This window comes from Sapajus apella, unplaced genomic scaffold (genome assembly GCF_009761245.1).
Source record: "Sapajus apella isolate SASKATOON/1434 unplaced genomic scaffold, GSC_monkey_1.0 scaffold60, whole genome shotgun sequence".
Taxonomy (NCBI): Eukaryota; Metazoa; Chordata; class Mammalia; order Primates; family Cebidae; genus Sapajus; species Sapajus apella.
In genome coordinates this window covers 8,929,693-8,955,191 of record NW_022437000.1, presented here as the reverse complement: position 1 = coordinate 8,955,191, position 25,499 = coordinate 8,929,693, and the positions used below count along the sequence as shown (strand labels likewise).

The window sequence follows — 25,499 nt, the reverse complement described above, 5'->3', positions numbered from 1 at the left end:
ATAGACACAGATATAGATATATACACACACAATACAAGATATATATCTTATTCTATCACGATAGCACACATCCCTTTTCTCTTGCTGGTGTTCCCCTCACAAATCTCTTGCATATCTAACCTCCTCTTGGTGTCTACTTCTCAATGGATCCAAACCAACACAGACTTGCTAAAAGGAGACACAAGCCAAAACACACCGTTCATGCTTGAAACAGCCCCACAAGGTGAAAAGAGAAAAGAACGTCCTAGGAGTTGCCCTCTGCATGGAACCCAGTCTGCACACCCTTCCTGTTGTCACCTAAGAAGGCAACACATCTGGCCTGGAATGGTGGCTCACACCTGTAATCCCAGCACGATGGGAGGCCGAGGAGGATGAATCATGAGGTCAGGAGATCAAGACCATCCTGACCAACATGGTGAAAACCTGTCTCTACTAAAAATACAAAAATTAGCTGGGTGTGGTGGTGAGCACCTGTAGTCCCAGCTACTTGGGAGCCTGGGGCAGGAGCAGTGCTTGAACCCAGGAGGCAGAGGTTGCAGTGAGCCGAGATCTCACCACTGCACTCCAGCCTGGGTGAAAGCGCAAGACTCTGTCTCAAAAACAACAAAAAAAAAAAAGAAAAAGAAAAAGAAGGCAACACATCTTGCTTCTCCAGAATCACCAGAGGCATAAAGCATGTTTCTTCCTATCATCTGTCCCACTCAAAAAAGAAGTTCAGGGGACACGCACCAAGCCCCCGGATTCTCAGGCTTAACATTAAGCTTTATCTTTCTATGATTCAAATGGGATGTAAAATTGTGTTTGTGTTCTTTATTTTATTAGAATAACAAGGTAATTGTGTTTCTTTATAGAATCACTTTCAATTGAGAAGGAAACAGAGGCAGTTGTCAAAATCTGTGTTGCCCCAGGGTATTCAAAAATGGCTTCTACAATCATGCAGCAGTGGTTAGCCAAATTGCAGCTTCTTAGATCACACACCAATTCTGCATAACGCGGCTCATTTATCAGAAACAGATTTCCTGCTTATAAATGCTTCCTGTGAGAGTTAGGTCATGGACTGTAAGAATTGGGTGTTTTTCTCTTTTTTTTTTTTTTTTTTTTGCACATTGCTAAATTAATCAGTAATCCTTACTGCCTGTGGTCAAAGGCTACTATAGAACAGCAGGAAGGAAGGAGAAAGAAGATTCTCTGCGAGTCTATCACAAGCCAGCAACTTTGCTTGGGATTATGAATGATTGAGGACATAATCTCACATCTCAGTTGCTTAGGGTGGGAAGGATAAGGCACTTATATCGAGAATTGAATCATAATTGTATAAATAAGTGAATTCTAGATCCACAGATAAAATGCCCGTGGGAGTACAGAAGAGAAATATAACTCTTTCAGCTGAGGAAATCAGGAAGATTTCTGAAGGAGGTACTATTTAATTCAGGCATTAGGATGAATAAAATTCAGATATTTTGAGATGGGGGTAAGGATGAGAAACAGAAAGAGGAAACCAACAGAGGCCATTTATACAGCACCCTTCACTTAAGTGGCTCCATCTTAGAAAAAGACTCTATCTTATATTTCATAAGGCACCTTGCCAGCAGGGGCCATATATTTTGCTTGATCAATAAAGACTGCATCCAGCCAGATAAGGACATGACGAAGCACGTTCTTCCACTAACAATCCTAACCAGAGGACTCTCAGTCATAAAAAGAGCAAGACTTGAGCAGCTCGAAACGGCCTCTTAAGAGACATCGTCTTACTGTCCCTTGTGATAAGCACCCGGAATCTACCACCAAATGTTCTGTCCACATCACCGACTCTTCCATGTACTGCCTAGGCATGGTCTGCCCAGGCCAGACCAGGATATTCATTTTGTCTACATTACTCTCCCTGGACTGGTTCCTTAAACCTTTTTCCTTCCCCTTGATGTTAAATGTTACTTTGTTTGTTGTGGAATATTTAATCTATAGCATTTATCTATTGATTAAACAAACTCGTATATATGGTTCGCAATATTGATTGATGTGTGGAGTGTCTTGAGCTTGTGTGCCCCAGCAGCTCTGACTACAGGTAAATGGGAAGCACTACCAAGAATTGCCTCCTTGGGAATTCCATGCAACTCATGGCTTTTGTGATTGAAATAACATCAATAAAAGCCTGACATTGTGGAAAGACACAAACCTGTTCCTCTTGTTTTCTCTGACCTTGCACTGCTCACAATAGGCAGGAAACCAACCACTGTATTCAAGGAATGGCAAGTTCCCTATTAGGTCATATTCATCATGTTTCTCAACAGAGATGATTAGGGCACTTGGAATGGCATGAGCTTTTTTGTTTAGCACTGTGCCATAGACTGCACAATGTTTAGCGTCTCTATCCCCTGAAAAGGTCATTTCAGTGGTATCCAAGAGTCATTTGGCAAATATGTCAAGTTGAAAACCACTAGAATCTAACTAAAACAGATTTCTGGCCCCACCCTCCAGTTTCTGATTTAGCAGGTCTGGGATGTGATCTGGTAATGTGCATTTCTAACAAGTTCTCAGATGAGGAGGAACTCCTGTCCTGGGAACAGTCTTGGGGCACCATTGTCTATGGAGTGCAAACTAAAGAAATGCAAAGTCATATTGGAATAATAAGATTGTGGAGGATCATGAATAGCAACATAGTTATAAGGATAAAGAGTCTCTGAAGTCAAATGCCTAACTACATTTCCACCATTCCATTCAAGACTTAAAAGAGAGAGAAACATAAAAGAGAAACATGGACGGCTTTAGAAATCTCTTAGGAGAGAATTAAAACTCTGGCTCTCTCTCTCTATTTACACCCTGTAGCTGTGAAACAGCACTACCAGCAGAGTAATAACAAGGAGCACATGTTCACTTTCTTGATGGAAAAAAAGAAAGAAGAGGAAGATCAGAAAAACAAGGCCAATGGGATGAGTGTTTATTCTGGACTATAAGCTCCACAAATCAAGAACCTCACCTGATTTCGCTCAGTACAACCTCCCACATAGAACACTATTCTGGGCACATACATGCCACAGAAAATATATATAGCAAAGGAATGAATGAATGAGAACTGGAACAACATTGGAAGTGAAGAGTAGGCGATAGAGAAGGACACTGTAAGAGTTGCAGCCTCCTATTAGGCTTGTCACATGCAGGGTGAAGGGCAAAGCCTTTTACTGAAACTCCTTAGCAGAGTCTGGAAGGGAGATGTGAAAGAGCCATGATCAGTTTATACAGAAAGTATCAAATATAATTATTAGATTTCAGTCTGGAGTTTCTAGAAAAAAAAAAAAAACACAGCCACATTATTGACACACACACATGTGTGGAAGAGAAGCATATTTTTGTGAGGAAGGAGGAGTGGGCATGTGGAAAAACAGATCTGCATTAGACACAAGTGGTTTTACATGCCTGCATGGTTTTTTATTAAAAACGTAAGAGAAAAAGTTAGAGCAGTGACCAGACTTTGGAAAAATCAAATTTGGATGTGATCCTATGAAAGAGACCAAGGTCATGAGAAAGACATTTGACATGTTTGAGTCAAAAATCATATTGGCAAGAATTTATAAATAAGCATTGAGATTTTAATAAAATCACTGTATAAGAAGTCACTACACAAATGCAAAATATAAGCTACCACACCACTGTTCACACATGAAATCTGGGACCCTAATAAAGCCCTGAGCCTCTCCCATGCCCTCCTTCAGCTCCCCATCTGTAGGCTGAGTCCACTGGGGCATCCACAATGGTGGGAGGAGATACGTAATGAAGAAATTTGGGTTCTTATCAATATCATGCCTCCTTGTCCTATGGCAAATAGTAAGACCAATTGACCCACATGTGTATAATAACTAGAAATGTAAGTTTTGGGTTAAAAAGTGCTTCAGGGTGTTTTAAAAAGGGGTATTCTTGATGGTGCTCATAGCAGCTAATTTTGCTTTCTCTCTCTACGTAGATGAATTTTAAAAAGTGCCAAACTCAACACAAAGCCCGCATTACAGAATTTTGGAGAGGTTGATCCAGACATCATATATTGACCTTAGATATGTGGGCAAATAACAGACTAGACAGCTGGCAATCTAATATTCAGTAAGATGAATGGAAAAAAAAAAAAAACTCATTGTCTTTTTCCAGCTAGCTATCTAGAAACAGACATCTTATATTAATTGCAAAACAAATATGCAAAAAATAACATAGACAGTAATTGAAACGTGTAACATGTGAGCAAATACACTCTGCCAGGCACTGGGATCCAGCCACTTGGAGGAGAGCCAGGCCCTGCTCTCCTGGAGCCCACTGTGAGTTCTGGTCCCAGCGACATGTGCAATGTCGTGATACACTCTGTGGCATCTGCTGGGATTGGAGCAGCTCCTGGCACTAAGGGACCATTCTGGGAGGCAGCAAAGCCTTCTCTGAAGAAGAGCTCTAGGTTCAGAGCTCAGATAGAAACTGGGATCTAAGTGATGAATGGGGATTATCCACACAGAAAGTTCTGAGAGTACTGGAACTAGAACATACAGAGTTTTAGATAGGGAATGGCACACGAGGTTGAGGAGCTGAATGAGCCTAGGTACAATGGGAATGGCTGGTATGGGAGGTGGGCTGGGTGTGAAATGGGAAGGGTGAAGGCTGGCTATGTCAGCAATCACTCTGGAAGGATTAAAGATCAACAAGGACTACTCTCTTGAAAGTAAGTTTGGCAATTAAGCATTATTACACTTAGGATTATCTTCGTTAGAGAGAGAAGAATGAATCTAAGGGAGGATAAGACTGAAGATACTGTGATCAGTTTAGAGGCAGTTGCAATAATCCAGATGCAAAATTATGGTGGCCGGCCACAACCAGGTCCTGACAGTGGGAACTGAGCATCCTGGAATATGTAAAAGATGCTTAGGAAGAGGCTCCTTTTTCTTATTTGCTCACTGAGCAAATATTGTTGATCACCTACTTTGTGCAAGTCATTGCTGCAGAAGCCAGGGAACTGTACTAAACTAAGCAGAGAAAGCTCTTACTCATGCAAACCTGCAGTCTACCAGGAGGAGTCAGACAACAGAAACTCAAGGAAATAAGGAATTTGCTGCAAGGTGATAAGTGCAATGAAAAAGAAGAAAGCAGGTGAGTGGAGAGAGTGAGGGGGTTGGGTTGACGTAGGTCAGTAGTAAAGTCTCACTGATTAGGCAGCATTTGAGTGGCGATCTGACAGATGCCGATAGTGATCCATGCAGAATCTGGATTAGTAAGTACAAAGACCCTGAGGCAGGAGCAGTCTAGAGGTATTTAAGGAAAAAATTCTTATGTCAAAGCCCAATTCCCAATATGATGTACTAGGAGGTGGGGCCTCTGGGAGGTTATTACCTGATGGGGGTAAAGTCCTCATTGATGGGATTAGTGCTTTTATAAAGGAGACCACAGGATGCTCTCTTACCCTTTCGATCCTTTGAGTACCTAGTGAGAAGCTGCCGTCGATGAACTGGAAAGCAGACTCTCAACAGACATCAAACTTGCCAGAGCCTCAACCTTGAACTTCCCAGCCTACAGCCCTTTGAAAGCATTCTACGGTTCAAGCCACCAAGTCTGTGGTATTTTGTTATGTCAGCCCTAGCAAACCAATACTCATATGAGCTCTATAATTTGCAGAGGCGAAGAGTAACCTGCATGGGAGACGGAGAAGGAAAGATCAGTGAGGTAGATGAAGAACTAAGGAGAGAAAGCCAACTGAAGAAAAGCAAGTGAAAGAAGTCAGTGGAAAAAGAAGAAATAATGGATGTCAGTGATGCTTATGGATGAATATGACAAGGACTAAAAATGTGCCCTTTGAGCTTGGCAGCAGGGAGATCATGGCTACAGGCAGGTTTGGTGGAATCGCTGGGGAAAAGCCTGCTAGGACAATTCAAGAGACGATGGAAGAGAGAAAGTGGAGCCTGTGAGTACAGACAACTTCTGAGGCATGTTGGTTACGAAGGAAACGAAAATGAAGGGGAGGTGGTTTGGCTTTCTTTTACTTCGAAAGACATTAAAATTCTTTTCCCCTTCTGTGGATATGATCCTATTCTGTGGATCACGAAAGGCTGAAAGGGTAATGATCTTGAGAAGTTCAGAGGTGTTGCCTCCAGTGTGGCAGTTGTAACACTGTTTGCAAAATGCGGCTTTATGAAGCAGTGTTTATGCATGTCCAGTTTTAGAAATTCTCTGTGTACTGAAAAGGCTCAGAAAAATCCTGGTAATATATTCTGTTCTGTCCATTCTTGCACTCAGTAAGCGACTTCTCTGCTCTCATAAATGGCACGTCTACATCTTCCCTGCAGAACATCGTGCTTCTGCATGTACTGCGGTGGCGCTGTCAGAGGCAGCGATCACCTGCAGATTGTTCGGCAGCTGCACTTCACCTGCACACTGAGCAGAAAGCAGTCCAGCCCGCTGACAGATTGTGCGTTTTTCCTATGAAATTACCAGACATTTCTTCTTCTTTCTCATAGACTGTTGTGAGCACAATAAATCAGAAAACTCTAGGTTTATGCCAGGAATGGCAATACTGTCTAAAACTTGATGGATCAGAGACCTGAGCTGTAGCGTTCATTCAGGTACCTAAAATGTTTGCGTTTTTTCAGTTTCAAGGTAATCAAAACTTGACTGTGAAGAGACAGAAATGACAGACTTCATGTTTTGCCATTAATCCTAATTAGACATCCGGCTCAGGAGAAGGGAGAAGCTTTAAGAAATAACATCGTATGGAGCAAGAAAGTTACACAGAGGAAGTGACACTACAATTTTAAAGACCAGAACCCATTACTCATGACTTCCTTCTCACTTCCCTAAATATGCAAAAATACTGGGTTAAAATAAGTATATATGTGCATTATATACATAGGTACATATATGCATATACATATATACACATATATATACATATACACATGTATATATATGTGTATATGTACATATACCTGAATATATGTATATACTGTATATATACCTGTATATATATATATATATGCACGTGTGTGTATATCTGTATGTGTGTATAAACGTGTGTGTATGTGTACATATATATATCTCTTATATATATATATCTCATATATATATATCTCATATATATATATATATATATATCTCATATATATATATATATATATATGAGATGCATGTATGTGCATCTTATTGGTTCTAGTTCTCTGGAGAACCCTGACTCATACACAGTCTCCGTGGTAGGAATAGAGATAGAAATATTACGAAGTTCATTAGGGCAGGAAGAGAAAACTCTTTCTCATTGTGCCTTTGTTCAAGCTTTGCTTTCTTTTTGAATCCCCCCTCCCTTCTGCACACCCCCAGCACCTAGAACAGTACATGGAAGATGACAAGGATTCAATCGACATTTGCTACATGAATGAATGAATGAATGAATGAATGATGAAGGAACCCTGATCCTCTTCTTTGCATAGCACACATTTTAGTGAAAGATGTGGGAATGCAAACAAAAGACTACACTTCAAGAAATTCATGTTGGCAGTGGTGCAGGGGAAGGGCTCTGTGTGTTCCACCTGAGGATGTCAGGGAGGGCTCCATTAGGGAGAGGAGAGGTTCATCGCAAGGAATGGAGGAAGGGTGCTCCCGGCAGGTGGGGAAATCCCTGGAGCAAAGACACAGTAGACACAGCAGAAAGCAAGCGCATTTCCCATTCTGGGAACTGCCAAACTACCAGATAAACCAACCACGCCTCTCCTCTGGCTTCTGTGGCTGCTGAGAAGGCCAGTCCCATGACCTGCAGCTGTGTCACTCCATGTGGACTTTGGTCCACATTCTCATGCTGTCCTCCCTCTGTGTGTGCCCACACACTCCCCTTCTTTCCAATGAACACCAGTCCCTGGACGAGGACCCACCCTCATACTGATGACCTTATCTGAACTTGATTACATCTGCAAATACTCTATTTCCAAATAACATCATACAGGTTTTCAGTAGACATAAATTTTTAACCTAGTACAGTACCTCATAGGATTATTTTCAGATTAAATGAGACAATATATATAAAGTGTTTAGAGAGATGGCTGGCGTGCACACACACACACACACACACACACACACACATAATCACACGTTAGCAAAAAACAATGAATAAAAATATTTCTCCATGCTCCCTAATAATGCAAATACTTCCCTTTCGATACATTTCCAAAGAAACTATCAAATTCCTGTTTCTCATTATGTCATTTACATCAGTGCCCTTAGCTTACCTATCTTCAGCTTTTTTCCATTTCATTATAATTTAAAATATGATCACCTAAAACATTCGTAAAGCCATGCTATTATTCCTACATATTTATATTCATGGTGACTATCATTGAATCATATACCAATGTCATCATTTAGCCACTCTTTACTCCTCTGATAATATCTCTTAATTCCCATCAAATCATAATAGTAGCTAATGTTTATTATGCATATGACAATGCACAGCAGATTCTATTTGCAGGTATTTGCATATATTATCTAATCTACTAAGTTTCACGACCACTTACAGCAGAGGTACACCGCTTAACCTTATTTGCAGAAAGATGAGGCGCAGAAAGTGCCTTGGCAGGGGACACACAGCTTTTAAGTACCAGTGTACAGATCAACCCCCAGACTGAACTCCAGAGTTAGATCCCTGATGCTAAACCCAAGTGATGCTGCCTCTGTGGTGATGCTCTCACATCAGAAATCTGCTGTCCTCTGGCTCCATTGCTGCCCTCACGCTACTGATCACAGCGGAAAGTCCCTTTCTCTCTTCCTATCAAACTCATAAAATACTGAGGAGAGCACAGTTTCAGATTCATGTCATCCTACTCACCCCAGTGAATGCCCACAACAACTCCTTTTTAATGAATGGTGCATCTTTCCATCTACATTATAAAAGATTATAAAGCATATTTTTCCTCTTTTTCCAATTATTCTCACAACACCTATGAAAGTCGTGACTGTATAGCAGACAATTAAAATAGCACTGCTCAGAAATATGAATTTGTGTTCAGGAAATGTTAAGCCATGCATTCACTTCATACAGAATCCTTCAGAATTTAAATGCAATTAATCTGTAACCTTTTGTAATTTTATATCTGATTTGGAAATGGACACTTTTAATTACCTAGCAGCTGTTACCTATTAATTGAAGGCATCATAACACACTGAATGTATCTTTGTGAAATCCTAACCTGCCCCGGAGGGCTAGAGTCAGCATGTGCCTGAGCTTTACATATTTGGCCATACAAATCTCTGACATAGGTGGGTACGTAGAGCTAGAAAACTCACACTTTTTGTCGAAAATCCAGAAGCCATTCTTTGTATCTCGTAGCTGCCACAGCAAACATCTTATCCAAGCTACTTCTTCCTGCAGCCTTCCCCTCCTGGGCGAAGTTAGAGGAAAGGATGAATCCACAGCTTTGCGTTCAGAGGGTGGCATGTTCCTTTCCCATTGAGCAGTTAATGAAATGGGATTGACGCTGATGAAGCAGCCACTTCCCTCTCTCTGCCCAGGCTTGGTGCCACTCTGAAGCAGGGAATATTCAGACAACACCATGCTCTCAAAGTCTTTACACTGGGAATGTTGCTTCCCCAGTTCTTCCTTAGGACAGGATGATGGTTTATATTTGCTCTACAACCCAAAGTATCTAATATCAGAGACACTCATAGTGGTGAAATCTGACTCTTTTGGGGAGAATCTATATACATTCCATGTCAAATATACTCCTAATTTTGAGTTTGAGAAATATTCATCCTTGCAGAGTACTTAACATACATCACGTGCAGTAATGTTCATTTAAAAATGCATATACAGATCCAGGCTTGGTCACGTTCTCAGATTTGACCAATTCCAAAGGTGGCAGGGCTCTGATTTCCATTTCTGAGGTGTCAGCTTAAATCCGCTTATTGAGTATCACATTTTCTAACTGCTAATTTGTGGGGAGGTCAGGGAGAGAGGGTGAAGCTGCATCCAATAAAACATCATCGCCACCACTGTGGAAACAGTGCCAGCCCAGATGGGTCATGCTCGTAAAAACAGCACTCACTAAACGCTAGTCATGAAAATTATAACAGGCTCCTTCTATCTTTAGACCCTAGATACTAGGAGATAAATTTTTTAAAATAAGCTTACTTGATAACCAGCTACTGCTGAATTTTAACTTCTGAGACAATCTAGTAAATACAAGGAAATGGCTGGACTAAATAATCACAAACTAAGTTAATGGGCAGTCGCAGTCTTATTTCATTTTTGTGTGTATAAAACACTTAAGGTTTATATGAAATTTGTTCTTTGACCTCACTATGCATTTTTGGGATTAGGGTATGTAGAGGAGAGAAAGCTTGGTCCTGATGACTTACCTATAAAATTCCAAATGAAATGTCCAGCCTATCAATGAATACATCATCCAATGTATATTGATCATTGACATATTTTAGGCATCTATTTAGAGGGCTCTTAATGACATGCAGACAGTTGATATTTCTTGTAGATTATTCAGAAGAGGTAAAACCATCAATACTTTACAAAATTGTACCAAAATCACAGTGACTTCAAGGTTTGTGTCCTGGAAGACCCGGGGAGTGATGGCAACATCAGTGGGGAATCGCAGATGAAGTTTTGGTTTGGGAAGAAGATGAGGGCAGATATATTCAACTTCAAATACGGCAATTTATAAACGTAAGATCATCAGAAAAATGAAGACTGGAACTCAGGAAGAAGGTCTGGATACAGATTAGGGATAATTAGAGTGGGTGAGGTGGATGCAATAGGGGAAAATTAGATCTCCTGGGGAGGACGGGCAGAAAGAGAGAATCAGAGTCTGAGATCAATAGAATAGGAAACCCACCAAGGAAGCTGGTACAAAAAGTCTGAGAAGCAGGAGAAGAAAACAGAGGTACCCCAGTGTTACATTTTAACATTTTTTAATTTTCTTTATAAATTACTTAGAATTTTGTGTTAAAATGGAGATATAAAAAAAGTATGATACTATATTTCTGTAAGTATGCTTACGAGTTGTGTAGCTGGACTGAAACAGACCCTCAGTAAACATTTGGCATTTTAAGTAGTAAATAAATAATATTGCTTTTGAAAGAAAGGAAGAAGAACGCGGAGGAACTGATGAGGGAAAGAAGATGGAGAAAACCCTAAAGCATAAAGTATACTTCTCCTGGCCTTTGAACATTCCCTTGACAGCAGGCAAAGAGCTCCACTAGAAAGACGGAAGAAAGAATTTCAAATGGCAAGGAATCTAAATCAACCTGCAGAGTTAATAGATTTTCTAACTCTACCATCATAAATCAGTTTTGCTGTATGATGTTGTCTATAAAAACATGGTCTCTCAACTCAGAAAGCCCTGAGGCAGCAGTTTCTTCTTCTAAGGCTCCTTTGCCTCACCCACCAAGTAGGGTGCATGTCCTACCTACTACTTTCAATAGCCTGTGTACCTACCACTAATGTTATTGAAAGGAGTAAGTCAAGTCATGCAAAGCTTGGACAGTACCAAGCATACCTGCAAAGCACCAGATAATAACATTAGCAGTTACTTTTAATGGAAACATATTGTGGACTAATTAGTAAGAAGTGATACTTGGGAGTGGCAATTCCAATAGAGGAATTAATTCCTTCTTAAATTGTCCCTATGTGCTTCCTCTCTTTAAGTCACCTGCTCACTCTATTTCTCTATCTCTGTCTCCCTTCATCTTCCCTTTTCTTTCATGTGGTGTAACTCAAATAGAGATGAATTAACAGCCTTAAAAGAAAATTTAGGACAGTTTTCCTTATGGAGGGAAAAAGAGTTGTTGAACACATTTTAGATTGATGTAGTATATTGAAATGACAAATTGCACACTAAAATATCACCAACTCCCGGAAGAGAACAATAAAAACGTCAAAGACACTAACTTTACACTGACAAAAATACAACATTTATAAAGCAAAAAAAAAAAAAAAAATCCTGAATTACTTTTAAATGACATGCTATAAACTTAACATAAATAACAGCACAGATATGTTGTGCTTTGAAAAAGTATATTTGATTCTTTATGCTCAGTAAGCCAATAAAAGTACTTGGAAATAAGAGATAAAATTATTCATACAAATACACAATCTACAAGTTTAAACAACAATTTAAATGGAAACTTTTTTACTTATGGCATTTTTTTTTTACTTTCTCAATTGCATAAACAAGTGCATTTGACTATTTCAATAGCTTAAAGATAAATGAAAATATGACCACTATGAAGTGAAAACTTTTTCTTATATGCATTTTTGTGAGAAGTAATACATATGCTAGAGGTGTTATGCTGTCTCTAAAGAGATTACTTTCATTTGCAATCCAACTTTCTTAAATTGTAAGAAATTCATATTTTTCCCCTAGCACAGTGAGGAATATGAGTACTCACAAGGGTATTTCCAAGGTAGATGAGAAACTCAAGCGAAGTAATAAATGTATAGCCATTATTTTATACTTGGGTCAGCTCCAAGTACCAAATAAATATATCCTATTACAGGCTAAATGTTACTTTCTCCAAAAGATTCATATGTGGAAGCCCTAACCCACATGTGATAGTAATAGGAGTTGTAGCTTTTGGGAGGAAATTAGGTTTGATCAGTTTATGATCAGTGAAGTCCTGTGATAAGATTAGTGCTCTTAAAAGCAGAGAAGAGATATCAGAGCTTCCTCTTTTCCATGTGAGGACACAGCAAGGAGGTGGCTGTTAGCAAGCCAAGTGCCTTGATCTTAGACTTCCCAGTCTTCAGAACTGTGAGAAATAAATGTCTGCTGTTTAAGCCATTTAGTCTATGATATTTTGATATAGCAGCCTGAGCTGAACAGAAACCCTCTAGAGCCAAATATTTTAATTTTTACATTGCAATAATGCATTTGAAATTATAATAATGGTTAATATTCAAACTTTCATTGCATTCTAGGAGTCATTTAACTATTTCTTCATCATTTGATGCCAATGATGACTTTCACTATAGTCCATCATTTTTACTTCCCCTAGTAATGGAAGCTGTTCACTAAAAGGAATGAAATTATATTGATTGCCTTTCTGAAGCTATTTCCCTCCAATATCTTCAGAAATGTTTGTGTTATTCCTGTCATAAAGCATAAACAACATCACGTGTAGGAAGGGTGTATACAGTTTGCTGTGTACACAGAGAAAGCATGTAAAACACATTGTGTGTGCATGTGTGCATGTGCTTGTGTGTGATTATTTTTGTCTTCCTCCTGTTGTCCCTACCACTTTGAGTACCTTAACATGATCATGACGCCATGCAAAATGTGGGGCTTTTCTATCCAGTCTTTTCTCTCCTCTGACATTCAAAAAAGAAAGACATAAAAAAGCAATTTCTTAAGTAAAACACAACTCAAAGTTAATCATGTATTAATTTAAATTAAAAAATACTCTTTGCTTCTTTTGATTGAAAATCAGATCTGACTGCTTCCTTAGATTTTTGTCTTTGTACCAACATTCATAACATAAACAAACTGTTATACATAATACACTCATTCATTTACTACACTTAAAAATATGTGTTAAGAAACCCTTGCCAGGCATTTGTGGTTACCAATGGATTCTAATTATGTAACAAATAGTAACTGCCTATTGATAAGATTATATTATATTCCACCAAAATGGTGAAATAGTTTCAGGGAAGACAAATTAAGGACAGATGTATTCTAGAAACTATAGGAAATTTCAGGATAGGAAGTCCTATATGTTCTAAGAATAAGGACAAAGGAACAGAGAGGCCATGCCTAACCATTACTGAAACTTTTGAATCATATTTGATTCTTTTTTGTAGTTCTTATTTTTATATCTTTTTCTACAAAGTCTCATTTAAAAAAATACAGTATTTGCCTTGGTCCATTCATTCTCCCATTCTTGCATGTTCCCCTCTTTGCTTTACTTTCAGCTCATCTTCCACACCCTCACTCTTAGCCAAGGGCCATGGTTCTTTCGCCGATTAGTAACAAAACCAGAAAGAGAATCACCACAGGTTCACACCACATCTGCTATTCCCTAGATCAGAGGTTCTCAGCTCTCTCTGTATACCACAGTCTTCTAGGCACCATTAAAAACTGTCCTGGGCCGGGCGCAGTGGCTCAAGCCTGTAATCCCAGCATTTTGGGAGGCCAAGGCGGGTGGATCACGAGGTCAAGAGATCGAGACCATCCTGGTCAACATGGTAAAACCCTGTCTCTACTAAAAAATACAAAAAATCAGCTGGGCATGGTGGCACTTGCCTGTAATCCCATCTACTCAGGAGGCTGAGGCAGGAGAATTGCCTGAACCCAGGAGGCGGGGGTTGCGGTGAGCCGAGATCGCGCCATTGCACTCCAGCCTGGGTAACAAGAGTGAAACTCTGTCTCAAAAAAAAAAAAAAAAAAAAAAAAACTGTCCTGGACCCACATCGGACTGATTACTTCAGCATCTTTATGGGCAGGTCATAAATCTGGAAATTAAAAACTAAAATCTTCCCAGGTGATTCTGTTATACAGCCAGGATTGAGAATGACTGCCAAAGGTCATCCCTGTTGAAGCCAAGCCCTTCCAGTGAGCACCTGACCTCATCACAGTGTGCATGTGCACTGGCTTGCTTCATGAATTGTCGTCTCTTTCTCTTGTGTCACCAGATTTTCCCTCTCACATGAATTATTTTATTTTATTATTATTATTATTATCATTTTTAATTTTACTTCAAGTTCTGAAATACATGTGCAGAACATACAGGATTGTTACATAGGTATACATACGCCATGGTGGTTTGCTGCACCTATCAACCAGTCGTCTAGGTTTTAAGCCTCATGTGCATTGGTATTTATCCTAATGCTCTCCCTCCGCTTACCCCCCACACTCTGACAGACCTCATATGTGATGATTCCCCCACTGTGTCCGCATGTTTTCACTGTTCAACTCCCACTTACGAGTGAGAACATGCGGTGTGTGGTTTCCTGTTCCGGTATTAGTTTGCTGAGAATGATGGTTTTCAGCTTCATCCATGTACCTGAAAAGGACATGAACTCATTCTATTTTATGGCTGCATAGTATTCCATGGTGTATATGTACCATATTTAATATCCAGAATCCACAAGGAACTTAAGCAAGTTAACACTAAAAAAACAAACAACCCCATCAAAAAGTGGGTGAAGGATATGAACAGACACTTCTCAAAGACATTTATGTGGCAAACAAACAGGAAAAAAAGCTCATCATCACTGGTCATTAGAGAAATGCAAATGAGTTATTATTATCAGCACACACACTTGCTGTTAATTCTCCCATCATTAAAGAAAAGCTCTTAATGTCTTTTCCGTCTTCAGCAATCTTTCCATTTCTCTCCTCTTTACAGAAACCTCCTTTAAAGAGCTCTTTATGTTTTCTGTGTCTACTTTATATTTTCTGTTTTCCTACTCTGTTTGAAACCTAATTCATTAAAATTTTTGCTTCCCAACAAGTCATGAAAACTAATCACCTCCATACGTTTAAATGCAATGGTTAATTCTCAGGCTCCCTTCTGCTTGATCAACAAAATTTTTTCCTCCTTTAAACTTCTTATCTTGGCTCCCAGGAAAGCACTCTCCCTCATTTCTAGCCTTTCTTCCCAGTCATTCCTTGTGGTTGGACCTCATTTTACCAAATTCTTAATATTGGAATTCCTTGGGACTCAGTTCTTAGACTTCTTATCATTTTACCTCAACTATTTCTCTAAGTCATTTTATCCACTTTTGAGGTTTTCAGTATCATCTATGCATATAGATGAGTTTTGAATTTACATCTCTAGTCAGAATGCCACCCCATCCTGTTCACAACTCCTAGAGGCACTCCCACTGTGGCTAATAGCACTTCATTCTTCTAGTTGTTGAGGCCCCAAAAGCTTGATGTTATCCTCAAATTCTCACTCCCTATGGTAGGGAAGATTTTGGCTGTCCTGATTCACCCTCTGGAGTTACACCTATGACTACACAACATGACCTGGAGAAAGGGATGTGTGGTTACTAAGGAGCATATGGTTACTAGTGAGCTGCCTCTGGAACAGAAGGTGAACCTGAATAGCCCAGGTAGCCCACTGCCATCACCTAGACCCCTAAAGGTGCAAGAGGAGGGCAGAAGATTCAGTCAGATGCAAGGATGGACAAAGAAACAGGCAAACTGAAGCATGGGAAGGAACACTGTCCCTGCCCCATATCCATCACTGCTGACCTTAGCGATGGAGGAGGGAGCTCTGATCCAAGGAAGGCAGGTGCCCTCTGGAAACTAGAATTGTTGAACCAGTTCTGATAACACCTTGTTTTCATCTCACTGAAGACCATACTTGACCTCTGACCTACAGAACTGTAAGATAATACTTATGCTGTTCTCCACTACTGAATTTGTGATGATTTGTTTTGGTAGGAATAGAAAATTAATACGCTCCCTATAGCCAGGTAATCAGCATTTCCCATTAGCTCTATCCTAAAAATAAATCCTAAAACTATTTCTCACCACACCCTTGCTCCACTTGGGTCCAAGCCACCATCATCTCTCGCCTAGCTTGCCATGAGAAACTAGCTTGCATAGTGTCACACCTACAACAGCTGCTTAGAAAGGACTAATTCAGATTTATGACATGAATATTTGGGAAACATAACTTACATAATAACTGTTTCTTGGCCTTTGTTTTAGTACTTTACTACTATGAATTTTCTTTTAACCCTAACCTAGACATTATTGTGTACTGTAGGTGTTTGGCATAAGAGATTTTAAAACGTTTCCAATACATTTTATAAAGCGTTTTTGAGACAGGGTCTTGCTCTGTCACATAGATTGGAGTGTGGGTCACCATCATGGCTCACTATAGTCTTAACCCCTGGACTCAAACAGCGTCGCACCTCAGCTTCTTGAGTAGCGGGGCATGCACCACTGTGTCCAGCTAATTTTAAAAAATATTTTGTAGAGATGGGGTCTTACAGTGTTGCCCAGGCTTGTTTCAAATTCCCGGCCTCAGGTGATTCTTCCACCTCTGCCTCCCAAAGTGTTAGGATTATAGGTGTGAGCCACTGCACCTGGCACCAATTAATTTTTGTGTTTTAATACATTTAAATCAACATAGGGCTTCAATTTAAAGACCTGCTTTCTAATTTAAGTTTGTTGTAACAACTACTGTGTGTTGAACAAGAACCGATCACTTTTGTCTTTTTTACTCCACGCTGCTGGAAGGTATATGGGCAGGAGGGAGCAATGACCCTAATGGGCATTTTCTCTACCTTTGATGTGCTCACAGGCTCACAGAGGAAATGGCCACTAAATGAACAGCTGTAGGTGAGAGGAGAATAATAAAGTGAAAGGTCAGAGTGCTCCAGACAGCTTTCCAGAGAATGTGATACAATGGCTGAATTTCAGTTCCTTCATGGGTAAAGTAAGAGGATCAGACCAAATGTTTGTAGGTACTTTCCAGCTCAAAATTCACTGTTACTATCATTGCAGTTTAAGACAAAAAAAAAAAAAATCAGAACTTCTCAGAGTATTCCAGTTTAACTTAAAAAAGCCCACACAAAACCATGAAAAGAATGACTTGAGTCTTCTTACTCTACATAACTATTACTATATATAATGTGCTGTAGGTTTTCTTAGCTATAGATCCATAATCCCCATTTGAAAGTTTTCAAAGCATGTATATTACTGAATTTATTATTTTTCCAAACTGAGCAGGTTATAAACCATAAATAGGTCAGGGAAAGTTTTACCACTAAATGAGCTATCAAAATGATTTCATAGCTTTTTGGATTTCAAATTGTGAATAATGAATTGTGAAGAATGCTTATTTTAGATTCATTCAAACACTGATTTGAGAACCAATTAAGGTAAATTGATCTATATCTGTTTCTTTGAATTACATCCAGAGCTGGAACATTTCTCTTACATTAGAACTTGGTAAAGTGGGTACTATATAGGAAAACAGAAAAACTCACACACGAGAATGTATGAAAAGTGAAAAATTTAACAATCTTGTAAAGACAATTGAGATTTGCATTGGGAAATCTTAGAAAAACGTGATACCACAAGCCAGACAACTTTATGGGAGAAAGAAATTGACTCCTGAGAGTCAGGGGAGGTGACATTATTGCGGCATCTATCTAAGCATTAGCTAAGGATTAATAAGTTTCACAATCCAAAATCATCATCAGGAAAAAAATTCACTGTAATCCCTGAACTCTGGGAGGCTGAGGCTGGAGGACTGCTCAAGCCCTGGAGTTGGAGACAAGCCTGGTCAAGACAGTGAGACCTTGTCTCTATAAAAATGTTTTAAATAGAAAAAACATCATTGATAAAGTGTTTCCCTAACAATTAGAATTGGACAAATTGAAAGAAACTCACTTGTATTTCTGATAGATAATTCTTTTAAAAAATATAATTTTGACAGAGTGATCCAAGATGGCTGAATAGGAACACTTGCACCCTTCCAAGCCTAAACCTTCAAGACCAATAACAAGGGCTGAAATTTAGGCAGCAATTAATAGCCTATCAACTAAAAACTGTCCAGGTCCAGACAGGTTCACAGCTGAACTCTACCAGAAGTACAAAGAGGAGCTGGTACCATTCCTTCTGAAACTATTCCTAACAATCCAAAAAGAGGGAATCCTTCCCAAATCATTTTATGAGACCAATATCATCCTGATACCAAAACCCGGCAGAGACTCAACACAAAAAGAAAACTTCAGGCCAATATCCATGATGAACACAGATGCGAAAATCTTCAATAAAATACTGGCAAACTGATTGCAACAGCACATCAAAAAGCTTATCCATCACGATCAAGTAGGCTTCATACTGGGGATGCAAGGCTGGTTCAACATACACAAGTCTATAAACATAATCCACCACATAAACAGAACCAAAGACATAAACCACATGATTATCTCAATAAATGCAAAGACCTTCGAAAAATTTGACAGCCCTTTATGCCAAAAACTCTAAATAAACTAGGTATTGAAGGAACATATCTCAAAATAATAAAAGTTATTTATGACAGATCTACAGCCAATATCATACTGAATGAGCAAAAACTGGAAGCATTCCCTTTGAAATCTGGCACTAGACAAGAATGCCCTCTCTCACCATTCTTATTCAATATAGTATTGGAAGTTCTAGCCAGAGAAATCTGGCAAGAAAAAGAAATAAAGTGTATTCAATCAGGAAAGGAAGAAGTCAAATCGTCTCTATTTGCAGATGACATGATTGTATATTTAGAAGACCCTATAATCTCAGCCAAAAATCTCCTTAAACTGATAAGCAACTTCAGCAAAGTCTCAGGATACAAAATCAATGTGCAGAAATCACAAGCATTTCTATACACCAATAAGAGACTAACAGAGAGCCAAATCATGAGGGAACTCCGGTTCACAATTGCTACAAAGAGAATAAAATACCTAGGAATACAACTAACGAAGGGCGTAAAGGACCTCTTCAAGGAGAACTACAAACTACTGTTCAATGAAATAAGAGAGGACACAAACAAATGGAGAAACATTCCATGCTCATGGTTAGGAAGAATCAATATCGTGAAAATGGCCATACTGCCCAAAGTAATCTATAGATTCAATGCTATTCCCATCAAGTTACCAATGACCTTCTTCACAGAACTGGAAAAAACCGCCCTAAACTGCATATGGAACCAAAAGAGAGCCCTCATAGCCACGACAATCCTAAGCAAAAAGAACAAAGCCGGAGGCATCACGCTACCTAATTTCAAACTATACTACAAAGCTACCATAAGCAAAATAGCATGGTACTGGTACCAAAATAGAGATCTAGACCAATGGAACAGAACAGAAGCCTTGGAGGTGATGCCATATGTCTACAACCATCTGATCTTTGACAAACCTAACAAAAAAAGCAATGGGGAAATGATTCCCTGTTTAATAAATGGTGTTGGTTAAACTGGATAGCAGTGTGTAGAAAGCAGAAACCGGACGCCTTCCTGACACCTTACACTGAAATTAACTCCAGATGGATTAAAGACTTAAACATAAAACCTAACACCGTAAAAACCCTAGAAGAAAACCTAGGCAAAACCATTCAGGACATAGGCATAGGCAAGAACTTCATGACTGAAACAACAAAAGCATTGACAACAAAAGCCAAAATAGACAAATGGGACCTAATCAAACTCCAGAGCTTCTGTACAGCAAAAGAAACAATCATTAGAGTGAACTGGCAACCAACAGAATGGGAAAAAAATTTTGCAATCTACCCATCTGACAAAGGGCTAATATCCAAAATTTACAAAGAACTAAAACAGATTTAGAAGAAAAAAACAAGCCCATCCAAAAGTGGGAGAAGGATATGAACAGACACTTTTCAAAAGAAGACATATATGAGGCCAAAAAACATATGAAAAAATGCTCATCATCACTGATTATTAGAGAAATGCAAATCAAAACCACATTGAGATATCACCTCATGCCAGTTACAATGGCAATCATTAAAAAATCTGAAGACAACAGATGCTGGAGAGGATGTGGAGAAATAGGAACACTTTTACACTGTTGGTGGGAATGTAAACTAGTTCAACCATTGTGGAAGACAGTGTGGTGATTCCTCAAGGACCTAGAAATAGAAATTCCATTTGACCCAGCAATCCCATTACTGGGTATATACCCAAAGGATTATAAATCATTCTGTTATAAGGACACATGCACATGTATGTCATAGCAGCATTGTTTACAATAGCAAAGACCGGGAACCAACCCAAATGCCCATTGATGATAGACACATATACACCATGGAATACTATGCAGCCATAAGAAATGATGAGTTTGTGTCATTTGTAGGGACATGGATGAACCTGGAAACCATCATTCTCAGCAAACTGACACAAGAACAGAAAAACAAACACTGCATGTTCTCACTTATAGGTGGGTGTTGAACAATGAGGACACATGGACACAGAGAGGGGAGCATCACACATTGGGGTCTGTTGTGGGGGGGCCAAGGGAGGGACACCAGGGAGGGGGATGGGGAGATCAGGGAGGGATAACATGGGGAGAAATGCCAGATGTAGGTGACGGGGGAATGGAGGCAGCAAACCACATTGCCATGTGTGTACCTATGCAACAATTCTGCATGATCTGCACATGTACCCCATAACCTAAAGTACAATAATTTAAAAAATAAAATTTCACCACAATTTTTATATATTTTTTTTCCATATTACTAGGAGGCAGGACTTTTAACGATGTTCTTTGGAAAGGCCTTTTTTTTCTTGAATAATTCAAACCATTAAAAGAGAGCAGCCTCCAATATTTAAAACTTTTCTGCCCAATCGCTCCATCAAAAAACAACAAACCAACAAAAATCAATCATGAAAAACCACATCAGAAAATGGGTTCTTCGTTCTTATGTACCTTCTTTGTCATTGTGGTGGATAATGGCGTCCTGTATCATGTCCGCAAGGTTGAAGTGAACTTTCGGATTCTTTGCATGTTTCAGCCTTTTCAGGAACCCCTCCTGCTTCTGAAAAGCCTTCTCACGCTCATAGTAGGCTTTGATTTGCTCACAGCGCATGCGCTTCACCAGACGCTGCCGCTGGCCAAGGGGAAGGGATTCCAGCAAGCACTGGTCGATTTCCATCTCATGGGATCGGAAAACGTTACATAGCTGAAAGCAACCTGGAAGAAATGCAAGGGGAGCGTCACCAGAACTGTTAATATAACCACTATCAGTGTGCACCACAGCACACTTGATTTTATATTGCCCATTGCACAGGTCATAAACCCAACAATTCTCCTTGCACTTGATATGCAAATCCAAAGTGTTTTTATGGATTAGGGGAAGACAGTTTGTGTGTTTCTCAAGATTCTGTGGTAATAAAACAAATGGTAGAATTAGACATGCATATGTAGTTAAGCTCAACACAATTTCTAACCACCTGTCCCTTCCTATTTCTTTCAATCCATACCAAAAGCCTCCAGATTTCACCGTTGTGTCAAGTTCCTTCTGTCTAGTTGAATAATACTAACTTGCATGTTAAATGTTGGCATAAAGTCATTCCAACTATGACTAATCATGACTTTGTTAATTTAATGCAATACAACATATAAGCTGCCAGGTATGATGGCTCAAGCCTATAATTCCAGTGTTTTGAGAGGTTGAGACTGAAGGATCACTTAAAACCAGAGGCTTAAGACTTGCCTGGGCAACATGGGAAGGCCCCATCTCTGAAAAAAAAAAAAAAGTTTTAAGTTAGCTAGGCGTGGTAGCATGTGGCTGTAGTCCCAGCTACTTGGGAGACTGAGGCCGGGATCGCATAAGCCCAGGAGTTTTAAGGTTTCAGTGAGCTAGGATTGGACCACTGTACTACAGAGTCTGGGTGACAGAATGAGGAGGCAAGAAGAATATATGTGCTATCAACTCCTCTATGATATAGTGGTCATTTTTCACCAATTTATTGTTAGACTCTTTTTCTCATAATCAGTGAAATTCATTTCCAAGAAACCTGCGGTTAAGCATAAAGCCTGAGGGTTGGCACAGAGATATTTCTAAAAATCGTGGAGAGAATTTTGGCTGCTGCGGTCTTTGTTTTATTTATATAGTGATTAACAAACTGAATTTCCATTTCTGAAACTTAAAATATTCACTTTGTTTCAAAAGGCTACTTGCTATAAACACCAAAGCACCTGTAATGGAATTGTACAAACCCTTACATTTGTCACCAGGTTAAAATTTTACTATTGGCAGAAAATCAATGTTAAAGCATTAAAAATTCTAGAAGCTGGCTTGCAAACAGATTCAGATGTGTTTATACATTCTTAAGATATTTATGATATAAAGTCCCAAGGAGGTTAAAGTAACCATGCATGTACAAAATGTGGTTGACCATGTGCCATATCCGAGATCATATACTAAGGGCATAGTTCATCTTCGGCAAGATGCCATGTTCCTTTGAAGGAACAAGAAGTCAGGACAACACTATTTCTACTTCTGTTTCTTGTGACACTTCGTAAGTCTTTTTTATTCTCACAGCCCCCAGGTGCACCAGCATAACCATCCCTGTTTAGCACAGAAAGTAAACTAAGTCGAGAGAGGCTGTGACTTGTCTAAGATTAAAGAGACAATTAGATAAACAGACTAAAAAATGCTCCATAAAGGAGACACAAACCAAAGCGCTGATTCTCTAATGCTAGGTATTGAATATGTAAGTGTTTTTATGTAAGATGTAGGAAGAAAAAGAAGCCGTGTTGGGGGATTTGTGTTCATTTATTTGCATTGACAAAAGCTATACATGTGAGTATCATATGTTTTCATAACACTCTTCAAAAGTATTTGTGAAAGTGATGTGAGAAGTATCAGCTAGCTATACACAAAATGTTCCCTTTCCCGTGACCTAAATGCAAATAGACAACAGCGGTTCTGAAATGATGACAAAGTGCTCTGGAGTACACTTACTTTATAAAAGCTGTGATCACTGCCACAAACAGATTGTGTGAGAGAGCTCATTAATAAAGAAGCGTAAATGTCTTTTGTTTCACATCTGTTTAGAAAACTACAGAGGGTTTGATTGATTGACTTTGATGCTAGTGACACTTTGACTTCTGTGACTTTCCTGGCTTGTCATTAAATGCCCAGGGGATCAACAGGGCCAAAAACAAACAACCAACCACAAAAAACAAAACAAAACAAAACAAAAAAAACACCTAAAGAATTAAAGCAAATAACATCATGGAGTGCCGCGTGCTGATTAGCCAGCAGTTGATGGATGAGGATCATCTAATAAACACAGCAGTCCTCTAGTTTGTAACTCTTAAGAAGGGTCTCTTGGTGAAATTTTCAATTAACTCTTAAGGAATCCATGGCGACAGATCATAATTCATTGAGTTAACCCTTATAGGCTATCAAGAGGGAATGTACAGGGTGGCTCTTAAATTAATTTTCCCTTTTTACTTTATGATTTGGAAAACTCAAAGTCCATGATTGTTAAATTTCAAATTCATTCATGTCTCAAATCTTGATTTTTAGTATAATTTTGTTTAATAATTCCCCAAGTTTTGATCTAAAACATTAGTTTATAAATTGTTTCTTTTATACTCTGAAAATTTATTGGGCATTTTGACTTTATTCTAATCTAATTACAAGTGGGCCAGCTGTGTCATGCATGTACATGTCAATGAATCTATAAAACATATGATATGACCAGTTTATCTCAAAAACAATTAAAGAAAGAATCTATAAGACAACACAGGGATTTAGGGGATCGTGGCTGATGGGAGGCAGGACTAGATTGCAGCTCTGGACAGAACAGCATGTGGAGGCTTGCCTTGTGAATTTTAGCTCCAGACAAACTTCAAGAAGAAACCAGCAATCGCAAGAGGAACCCCAGACCCCCTGAAGGAAGTGAACTGCTCCTGCAGGACCTGGGAGACACCTCAAATACAATGAATGCCCAACTGCCGAAGTGGGAAAGAGAGACCCTTCTCTCCTGAACACACCCTCTCCCAACTGGAGACACTTAAAGTCTGTTTGCAGAAGTTTCCGACTTTACCTGGAGCTGAGTCAAGTTAAAGAGCCGAGCAAAATACAGGAGTAGAGGAAGCAGCAGAAAGGACCTGGGAGCTCGCTGGGTTGCCAAGCAGCCCATTCCTGCCAGGCATCACAGGGAACAACTGGGAGGGTGGCCAGAGGAGCAGGGGGTAAAACTCCACAGGGAGAAGGAATTCTCTAGCTGAACTTTGTAACAATTTGAACGGGATAAGAAGCCCGCTGGCGAGAACTCAAGACAGGGTGTGAATTAGGCATGTAGACTTCACAGGCAGGGAAAGAAGTAAAGCCCTTTTCTCTTGCACTAAAGCCCTATTATATATATGTATATAATTACATAAATTATATATATATATATATAATTACATAAATTATATATATATATAATTACATAAATTATATATATATATAATTACATAAATTATATATATATATATAATTACATAAATTATATATATATATATATATATATATATATATAATTTCCATCTCTTGAAAAAAAAAGTGTATGAATACTTATTTATTCAATTACAATTACAATACTCTCAACTTCCCATTCGAATAAAGGAGAGCATCCGATCTCTGTTCTGGGGCATCATGCATTGTAGGGTGTGGAAATGCCAATGCCCTCAGCTGTGCGGCAGGCTCAGTGGGACCTGGAGTTCTGGGGCCCCTGGGCCATTTACCTCTGGCCACAAAAGCCATTGTCCATTTACCCCCAACTGCTATAGAAATACTATTTTCAGCCAGGCCCGGTGACTCATGCCTGTAATCCCAGCCATTTGGGAGGTCCAGATGGGTGGATCATGAGGTCAGGAGTTCAAGACCAGCCTGGCCAACACGGTGAAACACTGTCTTTACTAAAAATATAAAAATAATAATTAAATAAGAATTATTCTGTTGTACAGCTACCAGAAATGCACCATATCATGTAGAATAAAAACCTTTTTGCGGCCATGGTACACTCAGTGTTCAAGA

At 39.2% G+C, this 25,499-nt stretch overlaps 1 protein-coding gene across 1 annotated transcript in view; it reads right to left on the bottom strand.

Annotated features, from left to right (window-relative positions):
- MYO16 (myosin XVI) overlaps positions 1-25,499 on the bottom strand; it is a 563,966-nt gene that overhangs the window by 507,428 nt on the left and 31,039 nt on the right. Inside the window, exon 2 of the mRNA XM_032246200.1 lies at positions 21,392-21,655. Within this exon, the coding sequence (XP_032102091.1) occupies positions 21,392-21,655 (264 nt within the window). The remainder of the gene's footprint in view (positions 1-21,391; positions 21,656-25,499) is intronic.